This window comes from Cannabis sativa, chromosome 1, assembly GCF_029168945.1.
Source record: "Cannabis sativa cultivar Pink pepper isolate KNU-18-1 chromosome 1, ASM2916894v1, whole genome shotgun sequence".
Taxonomy (NCBI): Eukaryota; Viridiplantae; Streptophyta; class Magnoliopsida; order Rosales; family Cannabaceae; genus Cannabis; species Cannabis sativa.
The window spans coordinates 19247648-19266502 of NC_083601.1; the positions used below are offsets into that span (position 1 = coordinate 19247648).

The 18855-nt window shown below is 30.6% G+C and overlaps 4 protein-coding genes across 4 annotated transcripts; 2 read left to right on the forward strand and 2 right to left on the reverse strand.

Moving 5' to 3' along the window:
* Positions 1–1970: 1970 nt before the first annotated feature.
* On the reverse strand, positions 1971–3305 carry LOC115703891 (uncharacterized). The gene is made up of 3 exons (XM_030631128.2): positions 2820–3305; positions 2500–2731; positions 1971–2422 (listed from the first exon to the last, which is right to left on the reverse strand). The coding sequence occupies exons 1-3, from the start codon at positions 3303–3305 to the stop codon at positions 1971–1973; spliced, it is 1170 nt and encodes a 389-aa protein (XP_030486988.2).
* Positions 3306–3395: 90 nt separating this feature from the next.
* LOC115703892 (L10-interacting MYB domain-containing protein-like) lies at positions 3396–6296 on the reverse strand. Its single transcript, XM_030631129.2, has 3 exons — positions 5890–6296; positions 4222–4575; positions 3396–4134 (listed from the first exon to the last, which is right to left on the reverse strand). The coding sequence occupies exons 1-3, from the start codon at positions 5932–5934 to the stop codon at positions 3547–3549; spliced, it is 987 nt and encodes a 328-aa protein (XP_030486989.2). The 5' UTR covers positions 5935–6296; the 3' UTR covers positions 3396–3546.
* Positions 6297–7603: 1307 nt separating this feature from the next.
* LOC115706223 (cell division control protein 48 homolog C-like) lies at positions 7604–12823 on the forward strand. The gene is made up of 10 exons (XM_030633801.2): positions 7604–8320; positions 8400–8989; positions 9178–9330; positions 9691–9807; positions 9956–10060; positions 10972–11037; positions 11132–11196; positions 12122–12323; positions 12431–12538; positions 12618–12823. The coding sequence occupies exons 1-10, from the start codon at positions 7684–7686 to the stop codon at positions 12696–12698; spliced, it is 2124 nt and encodes a 707-aa protein (XP_030489661.2). The 5' UTR covers positions 7604–7683; the 3' UTR covers positions 12699–12823.
* A 5205-nt stretch (positions 12824–18028) lies between these two features.
* LOC133030220 (uncharacterized mitochondrial protein AtMg00810-like) lies at positions 18029–18655 on the forward strand. Its single transcript, XM_061102683.1, has 2 exons — positions 18029–18341; positions 18426–18655. The coding sequence occupies exons 1-2, from the start codon at positions 18029–18031 to the stop codon at positions 18653–18655; spliced, it is 543 nt and encodes a 180-aa protein (XP_060958666.1).
* The last annotated feature ends 200 nt before the right edge of the window (positions 18656–18855 follow it).

Consider the following 18855-nt stretch of genomic DNA (forward strand, 5'->3'; position numbering starts at 1 on the left):
GCATGCTCTATGAAAGTCAGGGGTACCCTTGTAGACATTTATGGGCTACAATGAAAAGATTAAACATGAGAAGAATACCTAATTCTCTTCTCATGAAGCGATGGAGCAAATCCGCGAAGACAAATCTCCACCTACATTTTTACCCGCCAGCACAACCACAACAGCACATTTACGAGATGGCTAGGTTTGGATCTCTCAGTTCACTAACTTATAACTTCACTTTCTATGCAGCAAAATCAGAGGATTCGTACAAACGTGCAAAGGAAGAGATTGAACGGCTAACTCTAATGTTCAAGGAAGAATTTGAGTTGAATTCCAATCCGGAAGGAGAGAAGCCACAACCTGGAAGATATCGTATCAACCCCAACATTATTAAAGACCCCGAAGTTGTGATAACAAAGGGTACGGGAAATCCAAGGGAAGGACCAAATGGGGAGCAGATCCCAAGAAACTCAAGACATTGTCGCATTTGTCGCTCATCAGACCATGATTATCGACGGTGCCCAAATCGTCAACATAACACTGGATCTCAGGGGCAACAACCTCCAAACAATCAAAAAACATCTGACTCATTCAATGACCACTCCAACGCGTATTTCCCGGAACTGCCTTCCTCCACACAAGAGTCTTACTATGGTCATTCTTATAACTAGCTACTTTTAGCCATTGTTGTTTTAACGTTTATGACTCTATTTATTGCTTCAAAAATTCTAGATTTATATACTTCTTGTTATGTTTGGCGTGTTTAAGGTAATTTTCTCATCTTCACCAAATCTCAAAATTATTATTGACGAACAACTAAATTATGCCTAGGAAAAAAAACTCAATCTTATAAGGTGAAAAAATATATTTTTGTGGTAATTTTTAATGTACGAAATATTTACAATAAAAAAATTACACCAACTTAAAACTCAATGTACAACAAAAAAATAATTTCATGACTCAAAACAAAATTTTCTAAACAATATACTACGAAACGTAAATGAACGTACTTGGTACGTGAAATTTTGTACTCGGTACGTAAAATTATGTACACTAATTTTACTAAACATCACGCATACACAAGTAATGTACACGGTACTTGATATAACGTACTTAACTACCATCCTACAAATACATATGATCCTATGAAGGAAGGAAAATACCAAAATAGCCTCAATCCGACAACATGGACCCACTGCCTACAGTATTTTCGTACCATTAACTGCCAGGACCAGTGAAGACTGTTGTACCTTTTCGTACTCTAACTAACACCTACAATACTATGATTGTACCTTTTTCGTACCTAACTATTTTTTAATTAAAAAAAAAACAAACTTACAATCGGTAACCACACCTACAACAACCGGCTACCACCTAAATTTAAAAAATTAAAAATATTTAAAGGTACCGTGGGACCCACCTACTGTACAACGAAGTGCAATCCGTATTTTGCAAATACGAGCACAAAGAACCGGTTGCACAGTATCTTGTGGGAAAAAACGATTGTATTTGTCTTTGTGAGAAAAGCATTTATGTCTTTGTGAGAAAAAACTACTAAGTGTTTGGTAAATATATTTTTAAAACAGCTGTGAGTTAGAAAAGTTGTATATAAGTGTTTGGTAAGCTAAATGATTGAATAGCTGTTAAATATACAATTACTAAAATAGGCATGACATTTGTTATCTAATTTATTTAAATAAATTCATCATATTAATATATTTATAGTAATTTTTTATTTTATTACAAATTACAATAATTATTTTCTTATAATATTTATTTTTTTAAAATATATATAATAAAATAATTAGTTAAATTTTTACTACTAATAATAATAATAACAATAAAAAATCTACATAAAAATTGTCTATTAAATATTTTTAAATTATTAAAAAATTTCATCATAACAAATAATTCAAATTTAATTAATTTAATATGATAAAAGACAATATAAGTTAAATAAAACAAAAATAATGTAACATGAATATATTTTAATTATGTCCTATTAAACTTGCAGCAATCAAATCTCTGATATTGTCCATTTCATTTAAATTTGAAGCTCTAGTTGTCTCATCTTCATCTTCAATATTAGTTTGATCACTTGCACAATAATCTGGATTGTCTCTAATTTTCTCAAAATGTCGATCACGTTTTGCATGCCTTCGAATATAATTATGCAAGGTCATTGATGCAATCACTATTTTTACTTGCTTCTGGTATGGATAACTAGGCATATCTCTTAATATTTTCCATCTTTTCTTCCATACTCCAAAAGTTCTTTCAATAACACTTCGAAGAAAAGAATGTGCCTGGTTGAATACCTCTTTATAACCAGTAGGTTTGCTACCTCGTTGAAATTGTGGAAGATGGTATCTTTGGCCTTTATATGGTCCTAAAAAACCTGTAATTTGTGGGTATCCCGCATCCACTAAATAATATTTTCCTGTCAAATAAAATATAAAAACATAATTAAAAAATTATAAAGACTTTAATAATTTACAAATGTGTTTAGATGGCAACCTTGGGGTGGTTTTGGAAAATTTGAAGTTGAATCACGTAAAGCTGAATAGAAAATTCTTGTATCATGAGCAGAACCTTCCCACCCAGCATACGCATATATAAATTGCATATCAAAATTACATATTGCCATAACATTTTGAGTTGGTACTCCTTTTCTACCAACAAATGGTACTTGATCTTCAGGTGGAATTACGGCATTTACATGTACACCGTCTATTGCACCAATACAGTTCTAGAAAAAGAATACCAGATTATAAACTTATACTCTAGCTTGAGAAAAAAATTAATAAAAAAATATATAATTTTAAAGTATGACTTACCTTAAAATGAGGCATATATCTAGAATCTTTCAATATCTCTACAGAAACATCTTTAAATTCTGGGTTTGGTGGTTTTAAGACATCTATACTCATATGACATAAAACATCTAAAACCTTGTTGAAATATCGACTAACTATCTCGCCTGAGTGCTGAAATCGCTCTTGTGTTAATCGGTTTCCAGCACCGTGACCTAATGTAAATAAAAACATTCCTAATATTTCAAGAGTACACATCCTTTTTGAACCCTCAAATCCATAATTAGCTTCCAGTTCATTGCATAATTTAATAAAAACATATTTCTCCATCCTAAACATTCTATAACATCTACTTTCATTTCCTTGTAATATTTCCATCAACCACATATGACCAGTTTGAGAAGAATTCATACAAGGAGTCTTTTCAATGTATGTTGTATAATAATGCTGAACAAGGTATGTAGCTACATACACTGATTGTAACTCAATCTCGTCATCAGTGTCTGCCATTATTTTTAATTTAAAATAAACCTGTAAATATTAAAAAAAATATATGAAAAAGATATCAAATAGCCATAGAGTTTTCATAGCAAATACAAGTAAACAAAATAATAAAGCATATTTATTTTAAATAGTGATAACACCAAGTCTTGAGAGCAAATACAATTGAAGAAATAACATAACAAACATATATTAAAGTCATAACACAAAGTTTAGAAAATAAATACTACTATTCAGCGTGATTTAAGCATTATAAGTATTCCAGAGTATACTCATTCCTGAGCCAAGTAAGCATCAACTCAGGTTCTTCCAATGAAACAAACATCTCTCTCTTCTCTTTCATGATAAACAAGCGAGTTGCAAGTAAATACAAGCTGCTCCCTTTTTCGATTTCAGGCAAAGAATTTAATATTTTCATAACTTCGGCAATACTATTCTCCTTTCTAGCTATTTCAATATTTCTACTTCTTGTCTCCACGGCATCAGCAAGGCGACCAATTTGTTCAAATATCATTACAGGCCCTGTCTTCATTTTCCCTTTTTCATTTTTCACCTTTTTATTTTGCTTCTCAAGTGGCTCGGTTGATCTCTTGCTAATTTTCTCTTTAGAAAATCTATCAATATTAGGCGTCTCTAGATCATCATCACTGCTCTCAAGTTGTTCATGTAAGGTTTCAGTATCATTAAAAGGCTTTTCAGACTCAGATGGAATTATTCCAGATGAAGGTGTCCAAGCATGCTCTCCTGTAGCAACAGTGTTCATAAAAATCTTATCTAATTTTTCCTCTACTTCTGGTTCAATTCCCCGAATGCGAAACTTTGCAGCATCAGGATGAGTCTACAAAAGGAATTTTGTTAATTAAAAGTACCATTCATAAAAAAGTCTTTTAGTTTTATATAAATATTTAATAAGATTATAATGTACCTGTAATTTACTATTCCACCAATCTTCAGTTGCATCAATTGTATTCTTTTGCATACTGCATCCTAAACCAGTTTCTTTTCCCTTGAGTTGCTTCCAAAGCTTCCATTCATTTTTCAATCCATCCCACTTATTTTTGAGCTGGGCTCTAGTGTAATCTCTTTCAGTTGCTTTTTTCATATTTGTAATCAAGTTTTGATATCCAATTTTATCTAAATAAGTAGTATGACGATGCCCATCATCAACCTCTTTGATACAGAATTCTAAGAAAAAATTCACACTCTCGGAATTCCATATTGCTTTACCTCGTGGTACTGCTACATCACTTTTAGTACAAATATTTTTTTCTTTCTCCATCTAATTAAATTAAAATAATAAGTTTTATCAAAATAATAAAAAGTATAATAATGAGTTATAAAGCTAAAGACTAATCCAACACGAAAAACACATAATAACTATGATGAAAGCATCATCATCATCCAACACGAAAAACACATATCAGCTTTTCCAGCAACGGTAAGCAGTACAACTTCCGAGCCAGAGAACACTTGAAATTATTTCTTACATGGTTCTTTAGGAAATACACTCCATTAACTATTGGTGGAGGAAGGAGATTAACACTACAATATAGGGAGAGTTCTAAATGTTCATTAAAAAATATGTATATATATATATATTACATGATGAAGTCTAAAAACTAGTTTTGGATACTGCTGAATGTGCTTACAGAAGAACAACAAACAAGTATATAACATTGTAAAATGAAGTAGTTTTCAATGTAGTTATACCCAGTATTCTTTTTCTATTTTATTTTTTTGTGACATTCAATTTAGAGCAGTGTAGTTGTTGTTACATAAGTTCTATCCCTCTATTTAATGGATGAAGACAACACTTACATGACTGATTTTACTAGAAATCTCCACTCTTTTCCTAAAAATACTTAGCCATCTTCTAAAATTTGTGTAATTTAATGACTTTAACTTCTCAGGGTTGTGTTTCCTAGGTGATCAAATTTAAAGTTTTCCTGTGCTTGTTATATCGAATTTAAAGTTTCCCTGTGTTGTAGCTTCTTTGTTGTTGACTTTTGGGATTTGGTGGTGGTATCATTTGAGATTGAGTAAGAGGAGGAAACATGGTCATGATATTGGAAGAGATGATGATTGGGCTGAGAGGTTTTACTCACAGTATAATTAATATTATTCCATAAACAGTAGACCCATCTTTTGTTTACTGTTATTATTTTTATTTTTAGGGTGGGAGAATAGGGGAGCTTATAATTTACACTAGTGTCTATGACAAAAAAAAAAAAAAAAAAAACAAAGGATGCCGTATAAGGGAAATTATTTTCCCATAGTAAAGATAGCAATGTTGTTTTTCCTAGGAAAAATGATTTACGGCCAAGTTACATACCTTGATCGAAAACGATAATAACAATACAATTTTATTGTTTCAAAAACCACTTGTTAAGGTTAAGTTGTCTGATTTAATGGCTGCTACAAACAATTTCAATCAAGATAATGTGATTATTTCGACTACAAATAATCTCTCTTTTGCAAATAAAAAAATAAAAATAAAAGAAAACTCATGCGATCAACATAAGTGGAAAAAAAAAAAGAAAATCAAAAAAATATTTTCATGGCATTAATTCAAAAGAAAAGTTAAGAGATAAACCTTGATTGTGCAGGAACTATTGACGTTGACGGTGTTGGCAAACATCGGCGTGGGTGATCGGTGACGGAGAAGACTCTTGCAATCAAAGATGAGGAGCCGTACTATGATATTTTTGCCTCTGGGTTGATTTTTACGAATGAGAAAAAAACCCTAAGTAAAATGACAATTTTTTAATTTGAATGAGGGTAATTAGGTCAATTAAAAAATTCATTAAACTTAAATTTCAGCTAAACTTAAAAGCTAAAATCTAAAAGTTGGTGTGGCCAACTTTAGCTAAAAGCTATAATTTTAACTTAAATTTTTAAAAAATCTATTTTTTTTATTTTGCCAAACACTTTTTAAGCAACAGCTTTCTCAAAAAGCACTTTCAACTTTTCTAAAAGCTACCCCAAACGGGGCCAAAATCAGCTGCCATATTTTTTAGGGAAAATTACATGTTGACACGTTTTTTTCCATTTAATTCTAATAATAACGTTACTTTTTAAATTTTTGAATATACCGTTATTTATACCGTTTTTTCATTTTAAACCATTTTTTTTGACTTGTTGGGCACGCTGAGTTGATGGGGTGACGTAAGTGTCAGTTGGAATAGATGGAGGTCATGTCCAACTGGGCGCGTGGGCACGTTTTTTAAGTTTTTGAATTGATTTTTTAAATTTTTACCCAAAAAGTGGTTTGTAAACCTACGAATAAAATTCTACAACATAATATTTTTTATTTACATCGTAAACCTACATAGTTTTTGTATACAAAGTACATTACTGTAACATGTCTTATATAGTAAACCTGAATAACAATATATGCACTTGTCAAAGATTTGAATATGATGAAATTCCTTGCTCATAAGTTTATTTGGCATATATGCGTATACTCATATATGCCTAATAAACTTATTAGTTTATTTTGAGATATTGAAGTATATTTTCATTCTTTGTTTACATAGTAGCATTTTCATATAGCCTATCATCGGATATGCTAATAAATCTATTAGTTTATTTTAGCATATTGAAACAAATTTTTATTTTTCTTTTCGTATATTGGAATCCTAATTCAGTTCATTTTTTATAGTCTACCATTATATATGTCAATAAACTTAGTAGATTCTATTTGTTGGAACAACAATTTATTTTTTATAATACATAGTAAACTATAATCAAACATACGTCAATAAACTTATTAGTTTATTTTGATGTCGAAGTTGACGTACTTCTTCTTCCTCGAAGCAACGATCTCTGGTTTTTGTTTTTTTTTGTTGTTGTGATCAGCTGATAGGTTTATTGGTCGATTGAATTGTAGATCGATTTAGAGAGATGATGATTTGCTTGTTGTATACAACAACGTATTTGAGAGATATGATGATCGATTCTCCAATTTTCAGATCTGTCGAGGTCTCCGTCAATGGTGTTTCTTCGTTCAAGTTTGGTTTGGTTTCTTTCCGTTTGAATCAGGTTAACCACGCGCAGGGATGACCGAGAAAAGTGGAGTTGTGGGCGCGTCTCCTTCATCGCCGATGGTTCCAAAATTATTGAAGCTAATTACGGTAAGCTTGATGACGTGTCACGGCATACACATGGATTGTTTTCATGTAATATTAATGTATATAATGTTTATTTTTTCTGTAATATTAATGTATATAATGTATATATATATATAAAAATTTCCCTATTTTTTATTAGGATAATAGTACCAATCCGAAAAAGTGTTTAACCGCACAACCAAATATAAGTATTTCTATTTTGCTATCGAAGGAGGTCATATAGCCGCGAAAGCCCTCAAAAACCCAGTGAAGAAAAGATGAGACAAAAGTCAAGAATAAGAGCGAGAGAGGAGAAAGTTCTTGGCCGACGTCTTCAGTCTTTTAAGAACCTTAATTCATCCACAGTCGATGAAATCGCCGATGATCTTCAGTTCAGTTACCCTGAATACAAACGACAAAAGAGACCCATTTTTATGAAACTACTCCACGATGTCCTAGAACCCAACATGAGACACGAGGAGAGGAGCCTTTCCTCTCGGAAGAAGTATAAGAGGGATGTTGACGATGGAAATATTTGGGAGAACAATCAGAATTGTCCGAGTGTGTCTGATGTTGACAGTGGGGTTGTGTCGATGCCGACATCGACATCCAACTTACAAAAGAAGGAAGTTTTGGAATTAGACCTCCCTGTTCCTGTGAGTGAGGTGAAAGTGAATTTAGGGTTTGAGGATTTGGGAGGGATTAAAGGGGTTTTGAAGCAGCTTGAGAAGAAGGTACTTGTGCCTCTCTATCAACATCAGCTATTGCAATTCCTTGGAGTTCGGCCAATTTCTGGCCTTTTGTTGCATGGACCACCAGGTTGTGGTAAGACCAAATTAGCTCATGCCATTGCCAACCAAACTGGATTGCCCTTCTACAATATTTCTGCCACTGAGTTTGTCTCTGGAGTTTCAGGTATCAATTTTTCTTTTCCCTTTATATAAAAAATGTTGATGTATGTTGTGAATAATGCTTTGATAACAAACTACTTTAGGTGAATCTGAAGAAAATATACGAGAGCTTTTTCAAAAAGCACATAAGACTGCCCCTTCAATAATTTTTATTGATGAGATTGATGCTGTTGCATCAAAAAGAGAAAACTTACAGAAGGAGATGGAGCGACGCATTGTGACTCAGTTAATGACTTGTATGGATGCACATTCAGAATCGAAAGTTTCTTCTGACGATAAACAGAGTTATGTTCTCGTAATTGGAGCCACTAATAGACCTAATGCTATTGACCCTGCACTAAGGAGGCCAGGGCGTTTTGAATATGAGATTGAGTTAGGGGTACCAGATGAAAATGCGAGGGCAGAGATTCTTTCTGTCCTCACAAGAACCATGAGACTTGAAGACTCTTTTGATCTTCTTAAAATAGCCAGGGCTACCCCAGGATTTGTTGCAGCAGATTTGAAGGCCCTGGCTTCCGAAGCAGGTCACCTTGTAGCAGAGAAACTTTTATATGATAGAAAGTCCAGTTTATGTGGGAATTCTATGGAGGAGGATCAAAATACACAATGGTTGAAAGAACCAGTCATGCCTGAAGTAATGGAAAAGATAAGCATCACCATGGCTGATTTTGAGGTGATTTACGGTATTTATCTTTGAGGTGAATATGTTGATAACCAGTGTGGCTATCATATTGCCTGCAAGCTTATATGTTGCAGTTGCTATCTATCCTTTGAAAGGATCATTCAAAATAGTCATGAAGTGAGCATATAGTGTGTGCAACCTTAGCATGACTAAGTAATTCTTGGGTGATATTTTTGCAGGAAGCAATTAAAATTGTCCAACCCTCTACTAGAAGAGAAGGTTTTTCTACCATTCCTAATGTAAAATGGGAAGATGTAGGCGGGCTAGATCATATAAGGAAGGAACTTGATCGATACATAGTTAGTCGTATTAAATATCACGAGAAATATAAGGTAAATTTGTTATGAAATTAAACTATCACAGCTATTTTATTGAGAGTTCGAGTTGAACTAATGTTGCACGAGTTAGCTTAGCTATGCTTTAGCTCTTATTATACACTTCTTTTGTCAAGATCTTATCTATAAGCCTCATGTTAGTGTTGTTTATACTTGCATCTTGGTTCAGCATTTTTTTTGACTTCTGTACTCATTTGTGTTTCAATTGGATTGCAACCTTAAATTTCCGAACTTTAAGTTCTCTTTATTATTCCAGTGTGTTATCATAATTTGATTTATAGAATTGTTGTCTGAAAGTGAATTTAGATCTTGCACTATAAATAATTATTGTGTCTGATATGACTCTTTTCTCTTAAGAGATTTGGAGTGAATTTAGATACAGGAATTTTGCTTTACGGGCCTCCAGGATGTGGTAAGACGTTGATAGCACAAGCTGTTGCTAAGGAAGCCGGAGCTAATTTTATTCACATCAAGGTTAGTCCTTCTTTGCTTTTTCAATTTTAATAATTTTTTAGCAGATGTTTGTTTATGAACCAAAAATGAAATATTCTATTAATCATATCTAGTATAGAACTTGGAGAAATTTTGTGATATAATTATGTATTTTCTACTGGCTTTTTAGGGCCCTGAACTTCTGAATAAATATGTTGGAGAAAGTGAATCAGCAGTTCGGATGTTATTTAGTCGTGCAAGGATGTGTTCACCATGCATACTTTTCTTTGATGAGGTCGGTGGTTGTCTCTTCTTGACTGTGCAAATTATATTAGTTATATTACATCTCACAAAATAAAATAATTATTAGTACCAAATCCTCCATTGTTTTGCTGTGAATTTTATAAAATCCTTATTATAGCCATTTGGTTTAGGTGCTTTATTTCTATACAATTAAAAACAGTTCTTTTAGTTTCTTCCTTCACAAAAAAGAATTTCAAAATTAGTTTTCTAATTTTATTCCTCCTCCACCTGCATAGCTCTATTTATAAAGAATTGTCAATTCAATTATTAAATGTAGTCACTGTCTCTTTTTCCTCCTCCCTTCTCCAATATAGTGATTTTGTTTCTTGTTTTCCAACTATTTTTCATGTTATCAAACATCTTAATAATTCTTGTTTCCTTGAAACTATTCCATGTCTTCTTGTTGAACCCAAATTCCATTCCCATTTTTATGTGTCCTCACGTGTCCCCAGTTAATAAAAATAAGACAAATCAGTTAAAATGCCACCTCTCATATTTAATAAATTAACAAATATGGTATTTTAAGCACAAATATTCTATTTGAAGCCCTTGTACTGTATCTATCTATATCTTTCTATCACGTAGCTCTCCCTTAAAATTTCTTTTTGGGGCACTTGCATTGCCAACACCACGCCCTATTTAGATTTTCTGGGGCTCCCTTTGGAACTGCATACAACAATGACATCACCAAAGGTCCCTGTTAAAATTGCTGTTCTTCCTCTGGCTGCTCCAAGCCACACCGCGGTCAAAAGATTTTGTAAAATACTCTTGTAAGATAATTAAGGCTTAGCTTACAACTATTTTTATTGCAGAATGAGTTATTCAACAATGATTTCTCTCTAGTGTGAAATTTTACCATGTTATAACTTTGTTCCTTTATCATTTGTCATTTCACTATGATAGGTAGATGCCTTGACAAAAGAGCGTGGAAAAGAGGGGTCATGGGTGACTGAGCGGCTACTTAACCAGGTTAAACAATGTGCATAAAGGCATTCTTGATTTCATTCGTTTTATCGTTTATTTGGATCCTCAATTGAAATGAACTCATTTCTTACCACCTCAGTTGCTTACCGAGTTAGATGGTGTAGACAAGCGTCAGAATGTCTTTGTAATTGGTGCCACGAATAGGTAAATTAAAACTACTCAATCCATTTTAGTTAGTATAAAGGTCACGTTTCTGTATTATATTATAGTCTTGTATTGACATATATTATACTATGTTTGGTATTCATTTGTATTAAAATATTTTAGGATACTTCTACAATGCACCTTCTTAAAAGGGGTTCAGTGATGCACCCCTATCTGTTGAGAGAATTTTTTAGTTCAATTTTTTTTCATGGTCGTCTACGTTGTAGTTATTTAAGACATTCTGCAAAATTTTGAGAGATTCGGAAAAAGTTAACACGCCGAAAATAGTGTTCAAACAGTTTGTTGTACTCAACTCTTATTTTTTTTACGTATTCGAATTAGACTTCTGAAACATATTTTTGGCATGTTAATTTTTTTTAAAATTTTGCATAATGTCTTAAATAACTACAATGTAGAAGATCATGAAAAAAAAAATGCCTAAAAAATTAAACAAATAGGGAGTCATTATAGAATTTTTTAATGTTATATACTTGTATGTAAATACAAGTCAATACTAATCTTACTATTATATAAAATAATAAAATATGCTATAAAGTACATTTTATCAAAAGAGGAATTTTCAAAAATACATTTATTTTATGTTTTATTTATAATTTTACGGTGTAAAATTTTTTAATATAAAAATATATTTTGCTCAATAAAAAGTAAAAATACAACTAAAAATAACGAAAAATCAATCTCACGAAAACTATAAAATAATCAGAAAAACAACCTCATGATAAGTATAATACAACTATAAATAAATTATAAAACAATAAAAAAACAGTTTATTATTGTATTTTTGTAAATAAAAAAGTTGAAAGTGTACAAATGAAATTTTGTCTGTTATGTAAATTTTTCTTTATCAAATGCACTCATTTATCCGTTTCTTAGTAGTTGTTACCGGATTTACCGGATTTTGCAGACCGGACGTGATGGACAAAGCTTCTTTGCGACCTGGTAGGTTTGGCAAGCATCTGTACGTGTCTTTGCCAACTCCTGATGAACGTGGTTTGATCTTGAAAGCCCTGACAAGGGATAAGCCGTTAGATGAAACTGTTGATTTGAATGCTATTGGACGGATGAAGGGCTGCGATAATTTCAGCGGGGCTGACCTACATGCATTGGTTGTCTACTTGTCTATGCTAAACACACTCACAAAAAAACAAAACAAAACAACTTAAAATTATTTCATGGCGGGTTGTGACATTTATAAAATTTGTATTGATTGTAGGTTAACGAAGCTGCATTGGCTGCTCTTGAAGATTTTGATGAAGATAGTATCAAAACAACACATTTTGATCAAGCACTCACTAAAATCTCTTCGTCTGTTGCGCCCCAGGTAAGTTTTGTTTGTTTTGAATATTAACAATTTTCTTTTAGTACTGAAGTTCTTATTTGAATGTTAAAATTGAGAGCAGCAAAGACAGTGCACCCAGTTATTATCAAAACCACTTCAAAGCAACACACGAGGAAAAACTAAAAGCTTCCTGTTGGATTAGAAACTTCCCTCACTAGTCACTACAGCTGAAAGATTAAGATCAAGCCCAGAGTTTATTTTTATTTTTATTTTTAAATAAAATAAATAAATATATTTTTTATTTTATATTCACGAGCAATTTTGTCATTGATTGTTCATAATCTTACATCTTACGTATTTTATAGTTTCCAAGAGTAGTTTGGTAAAGAGTGATCCATGTGATGTGAGAAGGCAACTTTTATTTTATATTTTTCGTTTTCTACTGAGATAGATAGAGTGCTATTTTTTTTTTCAGTTGTTAGACTATTCAATGTTACATTTTATGGTTACAATTTTCTTTAACCTGTAATAGCAGTTACTAATAGGTAAACATTCTTTTTTTAGAATTAATTAAATATTTAATAAGATCTCTTTTCAATTAATATTTTCAAATGATTTTTTATTTATATTTAAATCTTTACTTTAATTATTTTAACAATGAAGCCATTTAATTATAATATTTACAATAAAACTTATTTTTTTTTGCGGGTAAATACCATTTTGGATCTTTTGTTTTACAAAAGTTACTAATTGGACTTTATGTTTTGTTAAATGACAAAATGGATCTTGTATTTTCTAAAATAGTACAAATAGGACCCTGAATTGATTTTTTGTCAAAATAAAGTTTAATTATAATCTGATCTAAAAGTGCTATGACAAAACTGTTTATATTTTTTTGTATCTGTTCGTATTAAGCATTGTCTTGAAGTTGGTTGTATTAAAAAAAAAAGTTGTCAAAAATTAAGCTCAGGGTCTTATTTTTACTATTTTAGAAAATACAAGGTCCATTTTGTCATTTAATAAAACACAGGGTCCAATCTGTAACTTTTGCAAAACACAGGGTCCAAAATAGTATTTACCCTTTTTTTGCACAAATTAAAATTCTCTTCTTATAATAAATTTTTAAATTATTAATTATTTTTAAAAGATATTTAATTATTTTGTTACAATTAGATAAACTAAGTATGAAACCTTAAGCTAGTCAATCGATAACAAGTGTAGTTATTTTTTTTCTAAAAATTTTTTCAACTTATTTCACTTTTTACTTTTTAAATATTTAACTAAAAAAATTAAATAATTAAGTGTAATAATTTAAAATTAAGATTACAAGTATAATAAAATTTAAATTATGAAATTATATGTGTATAATTTTAAATTATAAAAAGTTTTCCTATAAAATTTTAAATAATTTAAGTGTAAAAAAATAAATTGCTAAAAGATCCTTATATAGTAATAAATTGTAAAAAATTAATTAATAATTATAATTAATGTAATTTTAAAATATAATTAATCTTAATTAAAGTTTTATAAGGAAATAAATTATTAGGTTATTTTCAAGTTATAAGTTATTTATTATTTATTTTTATTTAATTTCCAAATTAATCACAACCATTTAATAGTAATCCAAAGCTTAAAAAAATGTAACCATAATGGTTACAATAAAAATGTAACCATTAAAACCTCTTCCATATATATATAGGGCAAGACTATGGTAGGACCTAGCAAAAGTTCCCTACCGGTAGGGTACTTTTTTTAACCATTGATTTTAGATCGTGTGGTTATTATGATATCAGATGTATACTTTTACGATAAGACTGCTGGTATACAATTAAAACTTTATACATTATAATAATATTTAATTATATATTTATTTTAAAAAATAAATAATATTAATAATTTATAAAAAAAATTATTAATTTTTAATTTAAATATTATTATTTTTTAAAAATTTAGTTTAATTCTTTTTATATAGGTATTTATTTTCAAAAAATAATTTTAGTTACCAACTTTACTATCAATATAATATTTATCAATATAAAATATCAAACTTTATTTTTCTCTCCTAATTGAAGGCTACGCTCAATTTTTATTCTCCCTTTCTCTCTCTTCTATTGTCTCTTTAATCTCTCTCTTTTTCTCTCTAAGGCAACAATTACTTTACACCATATTTTAAAAAATTAAGTAAAGTGGATTGAAACCCCGTGAAGACAATAAAAATAAGTAAGTTTAAATCTTCTCAAACTCCATTTAATTATTTAAATTTTGTTATTTGAGTTTTTGGAATTTATTTACTGAATGTGTATCACATTATTATAGTTATTTAAGACATTCTGTAAAATTTTAAAAAATTCTAAAAAGTTTAATACACCGAAAACAAGGTTTTAAATAGTGTATTGCACGAGTGACTATTTTATTTATACGCGTGTAAAATAGAATGTTTGAATATTACTTTTTATATTGTAAATTATTCTGAATTTTTCAAAATTTTGTAGGATATCTTAAATAGATATAATGTACACGAATATGAAAAAAAATTAGACTAAATTTTTCTTGATACCAAAACAAGTAGAGGGTACATCAATACATCTCTTTTAAGGGAGTGCATTGTAGAATCACCCAATATCATATATTTCTAGAGTTTAATTCAAGATTATGATTAGCAATTACAAATATAAATTAATACTAATGTAAAATAGATAAACGAATTATTTTCGTATAATATTTTAAATTAAACTTTAATTTAATTATTTGTGACATAAATATTAAAAATTTAATTATGGGTTACATATTATTTTTTACAGTAATAATAGTAGTTAGGTTATATTTTTGAAATTTCGTTGGTACTTGACTATTAAATGTTAAATTATTATCCACATGTCATTTTCTTATTGGTATATTTAAATTAATTTTTAAATTAAAAATATAAATTTAATAACTTAGATTAATCAAGGACTGTGACGTGGCTATTAACTTAACACTTAATGGTCAGGTATTTATAGAAATTTTAGAAATATAACTTAAATATTATTATTATTAAAAATTAAACTTAAATATTTATGCTACAAATTTCTCATTTTATAAATGATAAAAGTATAACAATAAAATGATAAAATAATATTAGGGATTATTTCACAAATACACATAAATAATAAAACAATTACAAAAATACGATTTCACGGAATTTTAAATATTTTTACAATTTTTTTGATTTTATTTACAGAAAATACGTTTTTCTATGTTGCACTCTTGTTAATTTGTTGTTGATTTATTGTTTCTATAGAAAATTGTAAAAATATACAAAATAAATAAACATAAAAATATAAATTTTTTAATAAAAAATAGTGTGTTATATACTTATTAAGAGAAGACCAAAATCCAAATATCTCCAGACTTGGACAGCCCCTGCGCCAATGTCTAAGGCGTGTGCTTACTGAGGCTAAGTGACTCAATCAATAAAACAATATATAAAAATTGATTTTAGAAAAAAAAAAAAAAAAGAAATAAATAAAGTTTTAAATAAATAATCCTCTACACTTTTTCAACAGAAGTTATATACATCTTTTCTTTTCTAATGTCAGATTGGTTAAAAAAACTACCTTATAGCATAAGTACAATATACTATGCCCTACGCTAGAAATACCCTATATATATATTTACATATGTATAGGGAATTGCTATTGTAGGACCAAGTTAAATTAACTCATAGCATAGGGTACTTATTTTAACCAATCAAAACTTTTAAAAGAATTAAATGTGTGTACCCTATAGTTGACAAATGTACCAATGTACCAGATTATCTAATAAGTAATTATATTTTGTTTTTTCCAAAATGATTGAAGAAAGGACCCCCACTCTCAAGCTCTCATGTTGTTTACACGGTGGGCTTTATTTTTCTGGGCTTTACATATTTTGGGCTTTATTTTTTGGAAAAACTTTATTCTAATACTACTTTTGTAACTTAATTACAATAAAATCGTATCTTTTTAATTCTTTCTATTTTAACGATTAATTTTGAAACCTTCAACTTTTAATACCGAATATCAAGATTTATATTTATTATTAACTTAAATTAAATAGTATTAATGTTTCTTAATAAAGAGGAAATTAGACTCTATACCCTTTTTATATTGTCCTCTTTCATTTTTACTCTCTTTTTTTAAAACCTATCATTTTTACCTCTTTTTTTAAACACTTTACCGATTTTACCCCTGTCACCTCAATATACTCTCCATGTGACTCCCTTATATCAGGGTATTTTGGGTACAATACATATAAAAAGAGGTATGTTTCAATTAAATATAAAATTAGAGGTAGTTTTGGTTAATTGATAAATAAAAGAGGTATTTCTCAATATACCCCCTTAATAAATGTGTATATATCACTATTTTATGAAGTTATTAAATTATTATTAAGGCTTCATTATTATCACATAAAAATAAAGTTAATAGTATTTCAGTGATTTTATATGATATAGCAAATTGATTTCGAAATTTCACAAAGACAAAATTATATAAATACTAAATGGTATTAATAAGATTTCTTAAAAGAAACTGTAAATTATTATTCGTTTAGATACTATTTAGCATAATCTTTCCAGAATCTCACACACCCTGTCCCATAATCTTTCCAGCATCTCACAATCCTTCACTCACAAACTCAGATGCTTCTGAATCTAGTTCTCAGTCACTGTTTTCTGACACTTCCACCACCAACAGTTCGGTGTCTCAACCATCTCACCCTATTGCTACCATACCAGCACAATGTGATCCCAGTAGCATGCCAAATGACCCAAATCCAATCACTCCAACCTCTACATCTGTACCTACTATTACAACCAACCCTCCAAATGCCCCAATTATTTCCACTCATCCAATGCAAACTCGGCTAAAGTCTGGTATCAGAAAACCTAAAGCCTTGTTAGCTGTTTGTGAACCCAAAACTGTCAAAGCTGCTCTGCTTGAACCTCACTGGAATAATGCCATGAACTCTGAGTATGTTGCCCTTAAAAGGAATAAAACTTGGGTTGTTGTTCCTAGACCTGCCGACAGGGTTCCTATCGGTTGCAAATGGTTGTTCAGAGTTAAACTGAACAAAGATGGCTCATTAAGTAGGTACAAGGCCCGACTTGTGGCCAAAGGATTCAGTCAAAAAGCTGGTTTTGACTATGAAGAGACATTTAGTCCTGTTGTGAAGGCTGTCACAATAAGAGTGTTGCTAACTGTGGCTGTTACAAAGGGCTGGACTATAAGGCAACTCAATGTAAATAATGCCTTTTCAAATGGTGATTTGCATGAGGAGATATATATGGAGCAGCCACCTGGTTTTGTAGATCCAGAACACCTTGATTATGTTTGCAAACTCACCAAAGCCTTGTATGGCTTAAAGCAAGCCCCTCAGGCTTGATTTGAAAAGCTGTCAAATGTCCTACTTCAGCATGGTTTTCATTTTTCTAAAGCAGACCAGTCACTGTTTCTCAAAATTTCTCCCACAAGCTGCATCTACATTCTGGTGTATGTCGATGACATCTTGGTTATGGGCAGTGATGATCATCTAGTAAACCAGCTGATTGCAGAACTCAGCAGCACTTTTGCCTTGAAGGATTTAGGTGAGGTTGACTACTTTCTAGGCATTCAAGTAACAAGAACCTCTGAAGGTATTCTACAGTACATTAAAAAGATTCTATGCAAAGCAGGTATACAAAATGTCAATACTCAAAATACACCAATGAACAGTGGATTGAAGCTATCCAACTATGGGAGTAAACCTGTCCAAGATATTACTTTATACAGGTCCATAGTTGGAGCCCTGCAATATGCAACAGTTACTCGACCTGATCTTGCTTTCTGTGTGAACAAGGTATGTTAGTTCATGCACCAGCCACTGCTCTCTCATTGGACTGCAGTAAAGAGAATTCTAAGATATGTTGCAGGTACTCTAGACTATGGTCTCATGCTCAAACCAGTGTCTGACTTCTCCCTAGATGTTTTCTGTGATGCTGACTGGGCATCTGACCTTGATGATAGGAGGTCGACTACTGGATACTGCATATATCTTGGGGGAAATCTAGTCACTTGGAAATCTCAAAAACAAGTTACCATTAGCCGGTCCTCTACTGAAGCAGAGTTCAGAAGCTTGGCTTGTAACGCCCAGATTTCCTGAGACGTCACACTAGCTAGTCCGTTTAAAACCATTTAAGATAAAGACAATAAAAGACTTCTTTAATGAAAAATAACTAAGCATGAGATCTCATTATTTTTAAAACAAAACATTTATTTATTCATAACCTTAAAATATAAAGCTTTACAAGAACTATTTGAATCATAATCTTTAATGAAATATTTTTAAATTAAACCATCGTG

What these genes read in the sequence shown, in the direction of transcription:
- LOC133030220 (XM_061102683.1), top strand. Translation starts at nt 18,029, where the DNA reads ATGGGCAGTGATGATCATCTAGTAAACCAGCTGATTGCAGAACTCAGC. An exon ending in TCGACCTGATCTTGCTTTCT is followed by an intron (nt 18,342 to 18,425) that starts GTGTGAACAAGG and finishes GATATGTTGCAG; the next exon opens with GTACTCTAGACTATGGTCTC.
- LOC115703891 (XM_030631128.2), bottom strand. Translation starts at nt 3,305, where the DNA reads ATGGCAGACACTGATGACGAGATTGAGTTACAATCAGTGTATGTAGCT. An exon ending in GATATATGCCTCATTTTAAG is followed by an intron (nt 2,732 to 2,819) that starts GTAAGTCATACT and finishes TTCTTTTTCTAG; the next exon opens with AACTGTATTGGTGCAATAGA. An exon ending in TTTTCCAAAACCACCCCAAG is followed by an intron (nt 2,423 to 2,499) that starts GTTGCCATCTAA and finishes TTTATTTGACAG; the next exon opens with GAAAATATTATTTAGTGGAT.
- LOC115706223 (XM_030633801.2), top strand. Translation starts at nt 7,684, where the DNA reads ATGAGACAAAAGTCAAGAATAAGAGCGAGAGAGGAGAAAGTTCTTGGC. An exon ending in GCATACTTTTCTTTGATGAG is followed by an intron (nt 10,061 to 10,971) that starts GTCGGTGGTTGT and finishes TCACTATGATAG; the next exon opens with GTAGATGCCTTGACAAAAGA. An exon ending in CTGAGCGGCTACTTAACCAG is followed by an intron (nt 11,038 to 11,131) that starts GTTAAACAATGT and finishes TTACCACCTCAG; the next exon opens with TTGCTTACCGAGTTAGATGG.
- LOC115703892 (XM_030631129.2), bottom strand. Translation starts at nt 5,934, where the DNA reads ATGTTTGCCAACACCGTCAACGTCAATAGTTCCTGCACAATCAAG. An exon ending in ATAGTTCCTGCACAATCAAG is followed by an intron (nt 4,576 to 5,889) that starts GTTTATCTCTTA and finishes TAATTTAATTAG; the next exon opens with ATGGAGAAAGAAAAAAATAT. An exon ending in GGTGGAATAGTAAATTACAG is followed by an intron (nt 4,135 to 4,221) that starts GTACATTATAAT and finishes TTCCTTTTGTAG; the next exon opens with ACTCATCCTGATGCTGCAAA.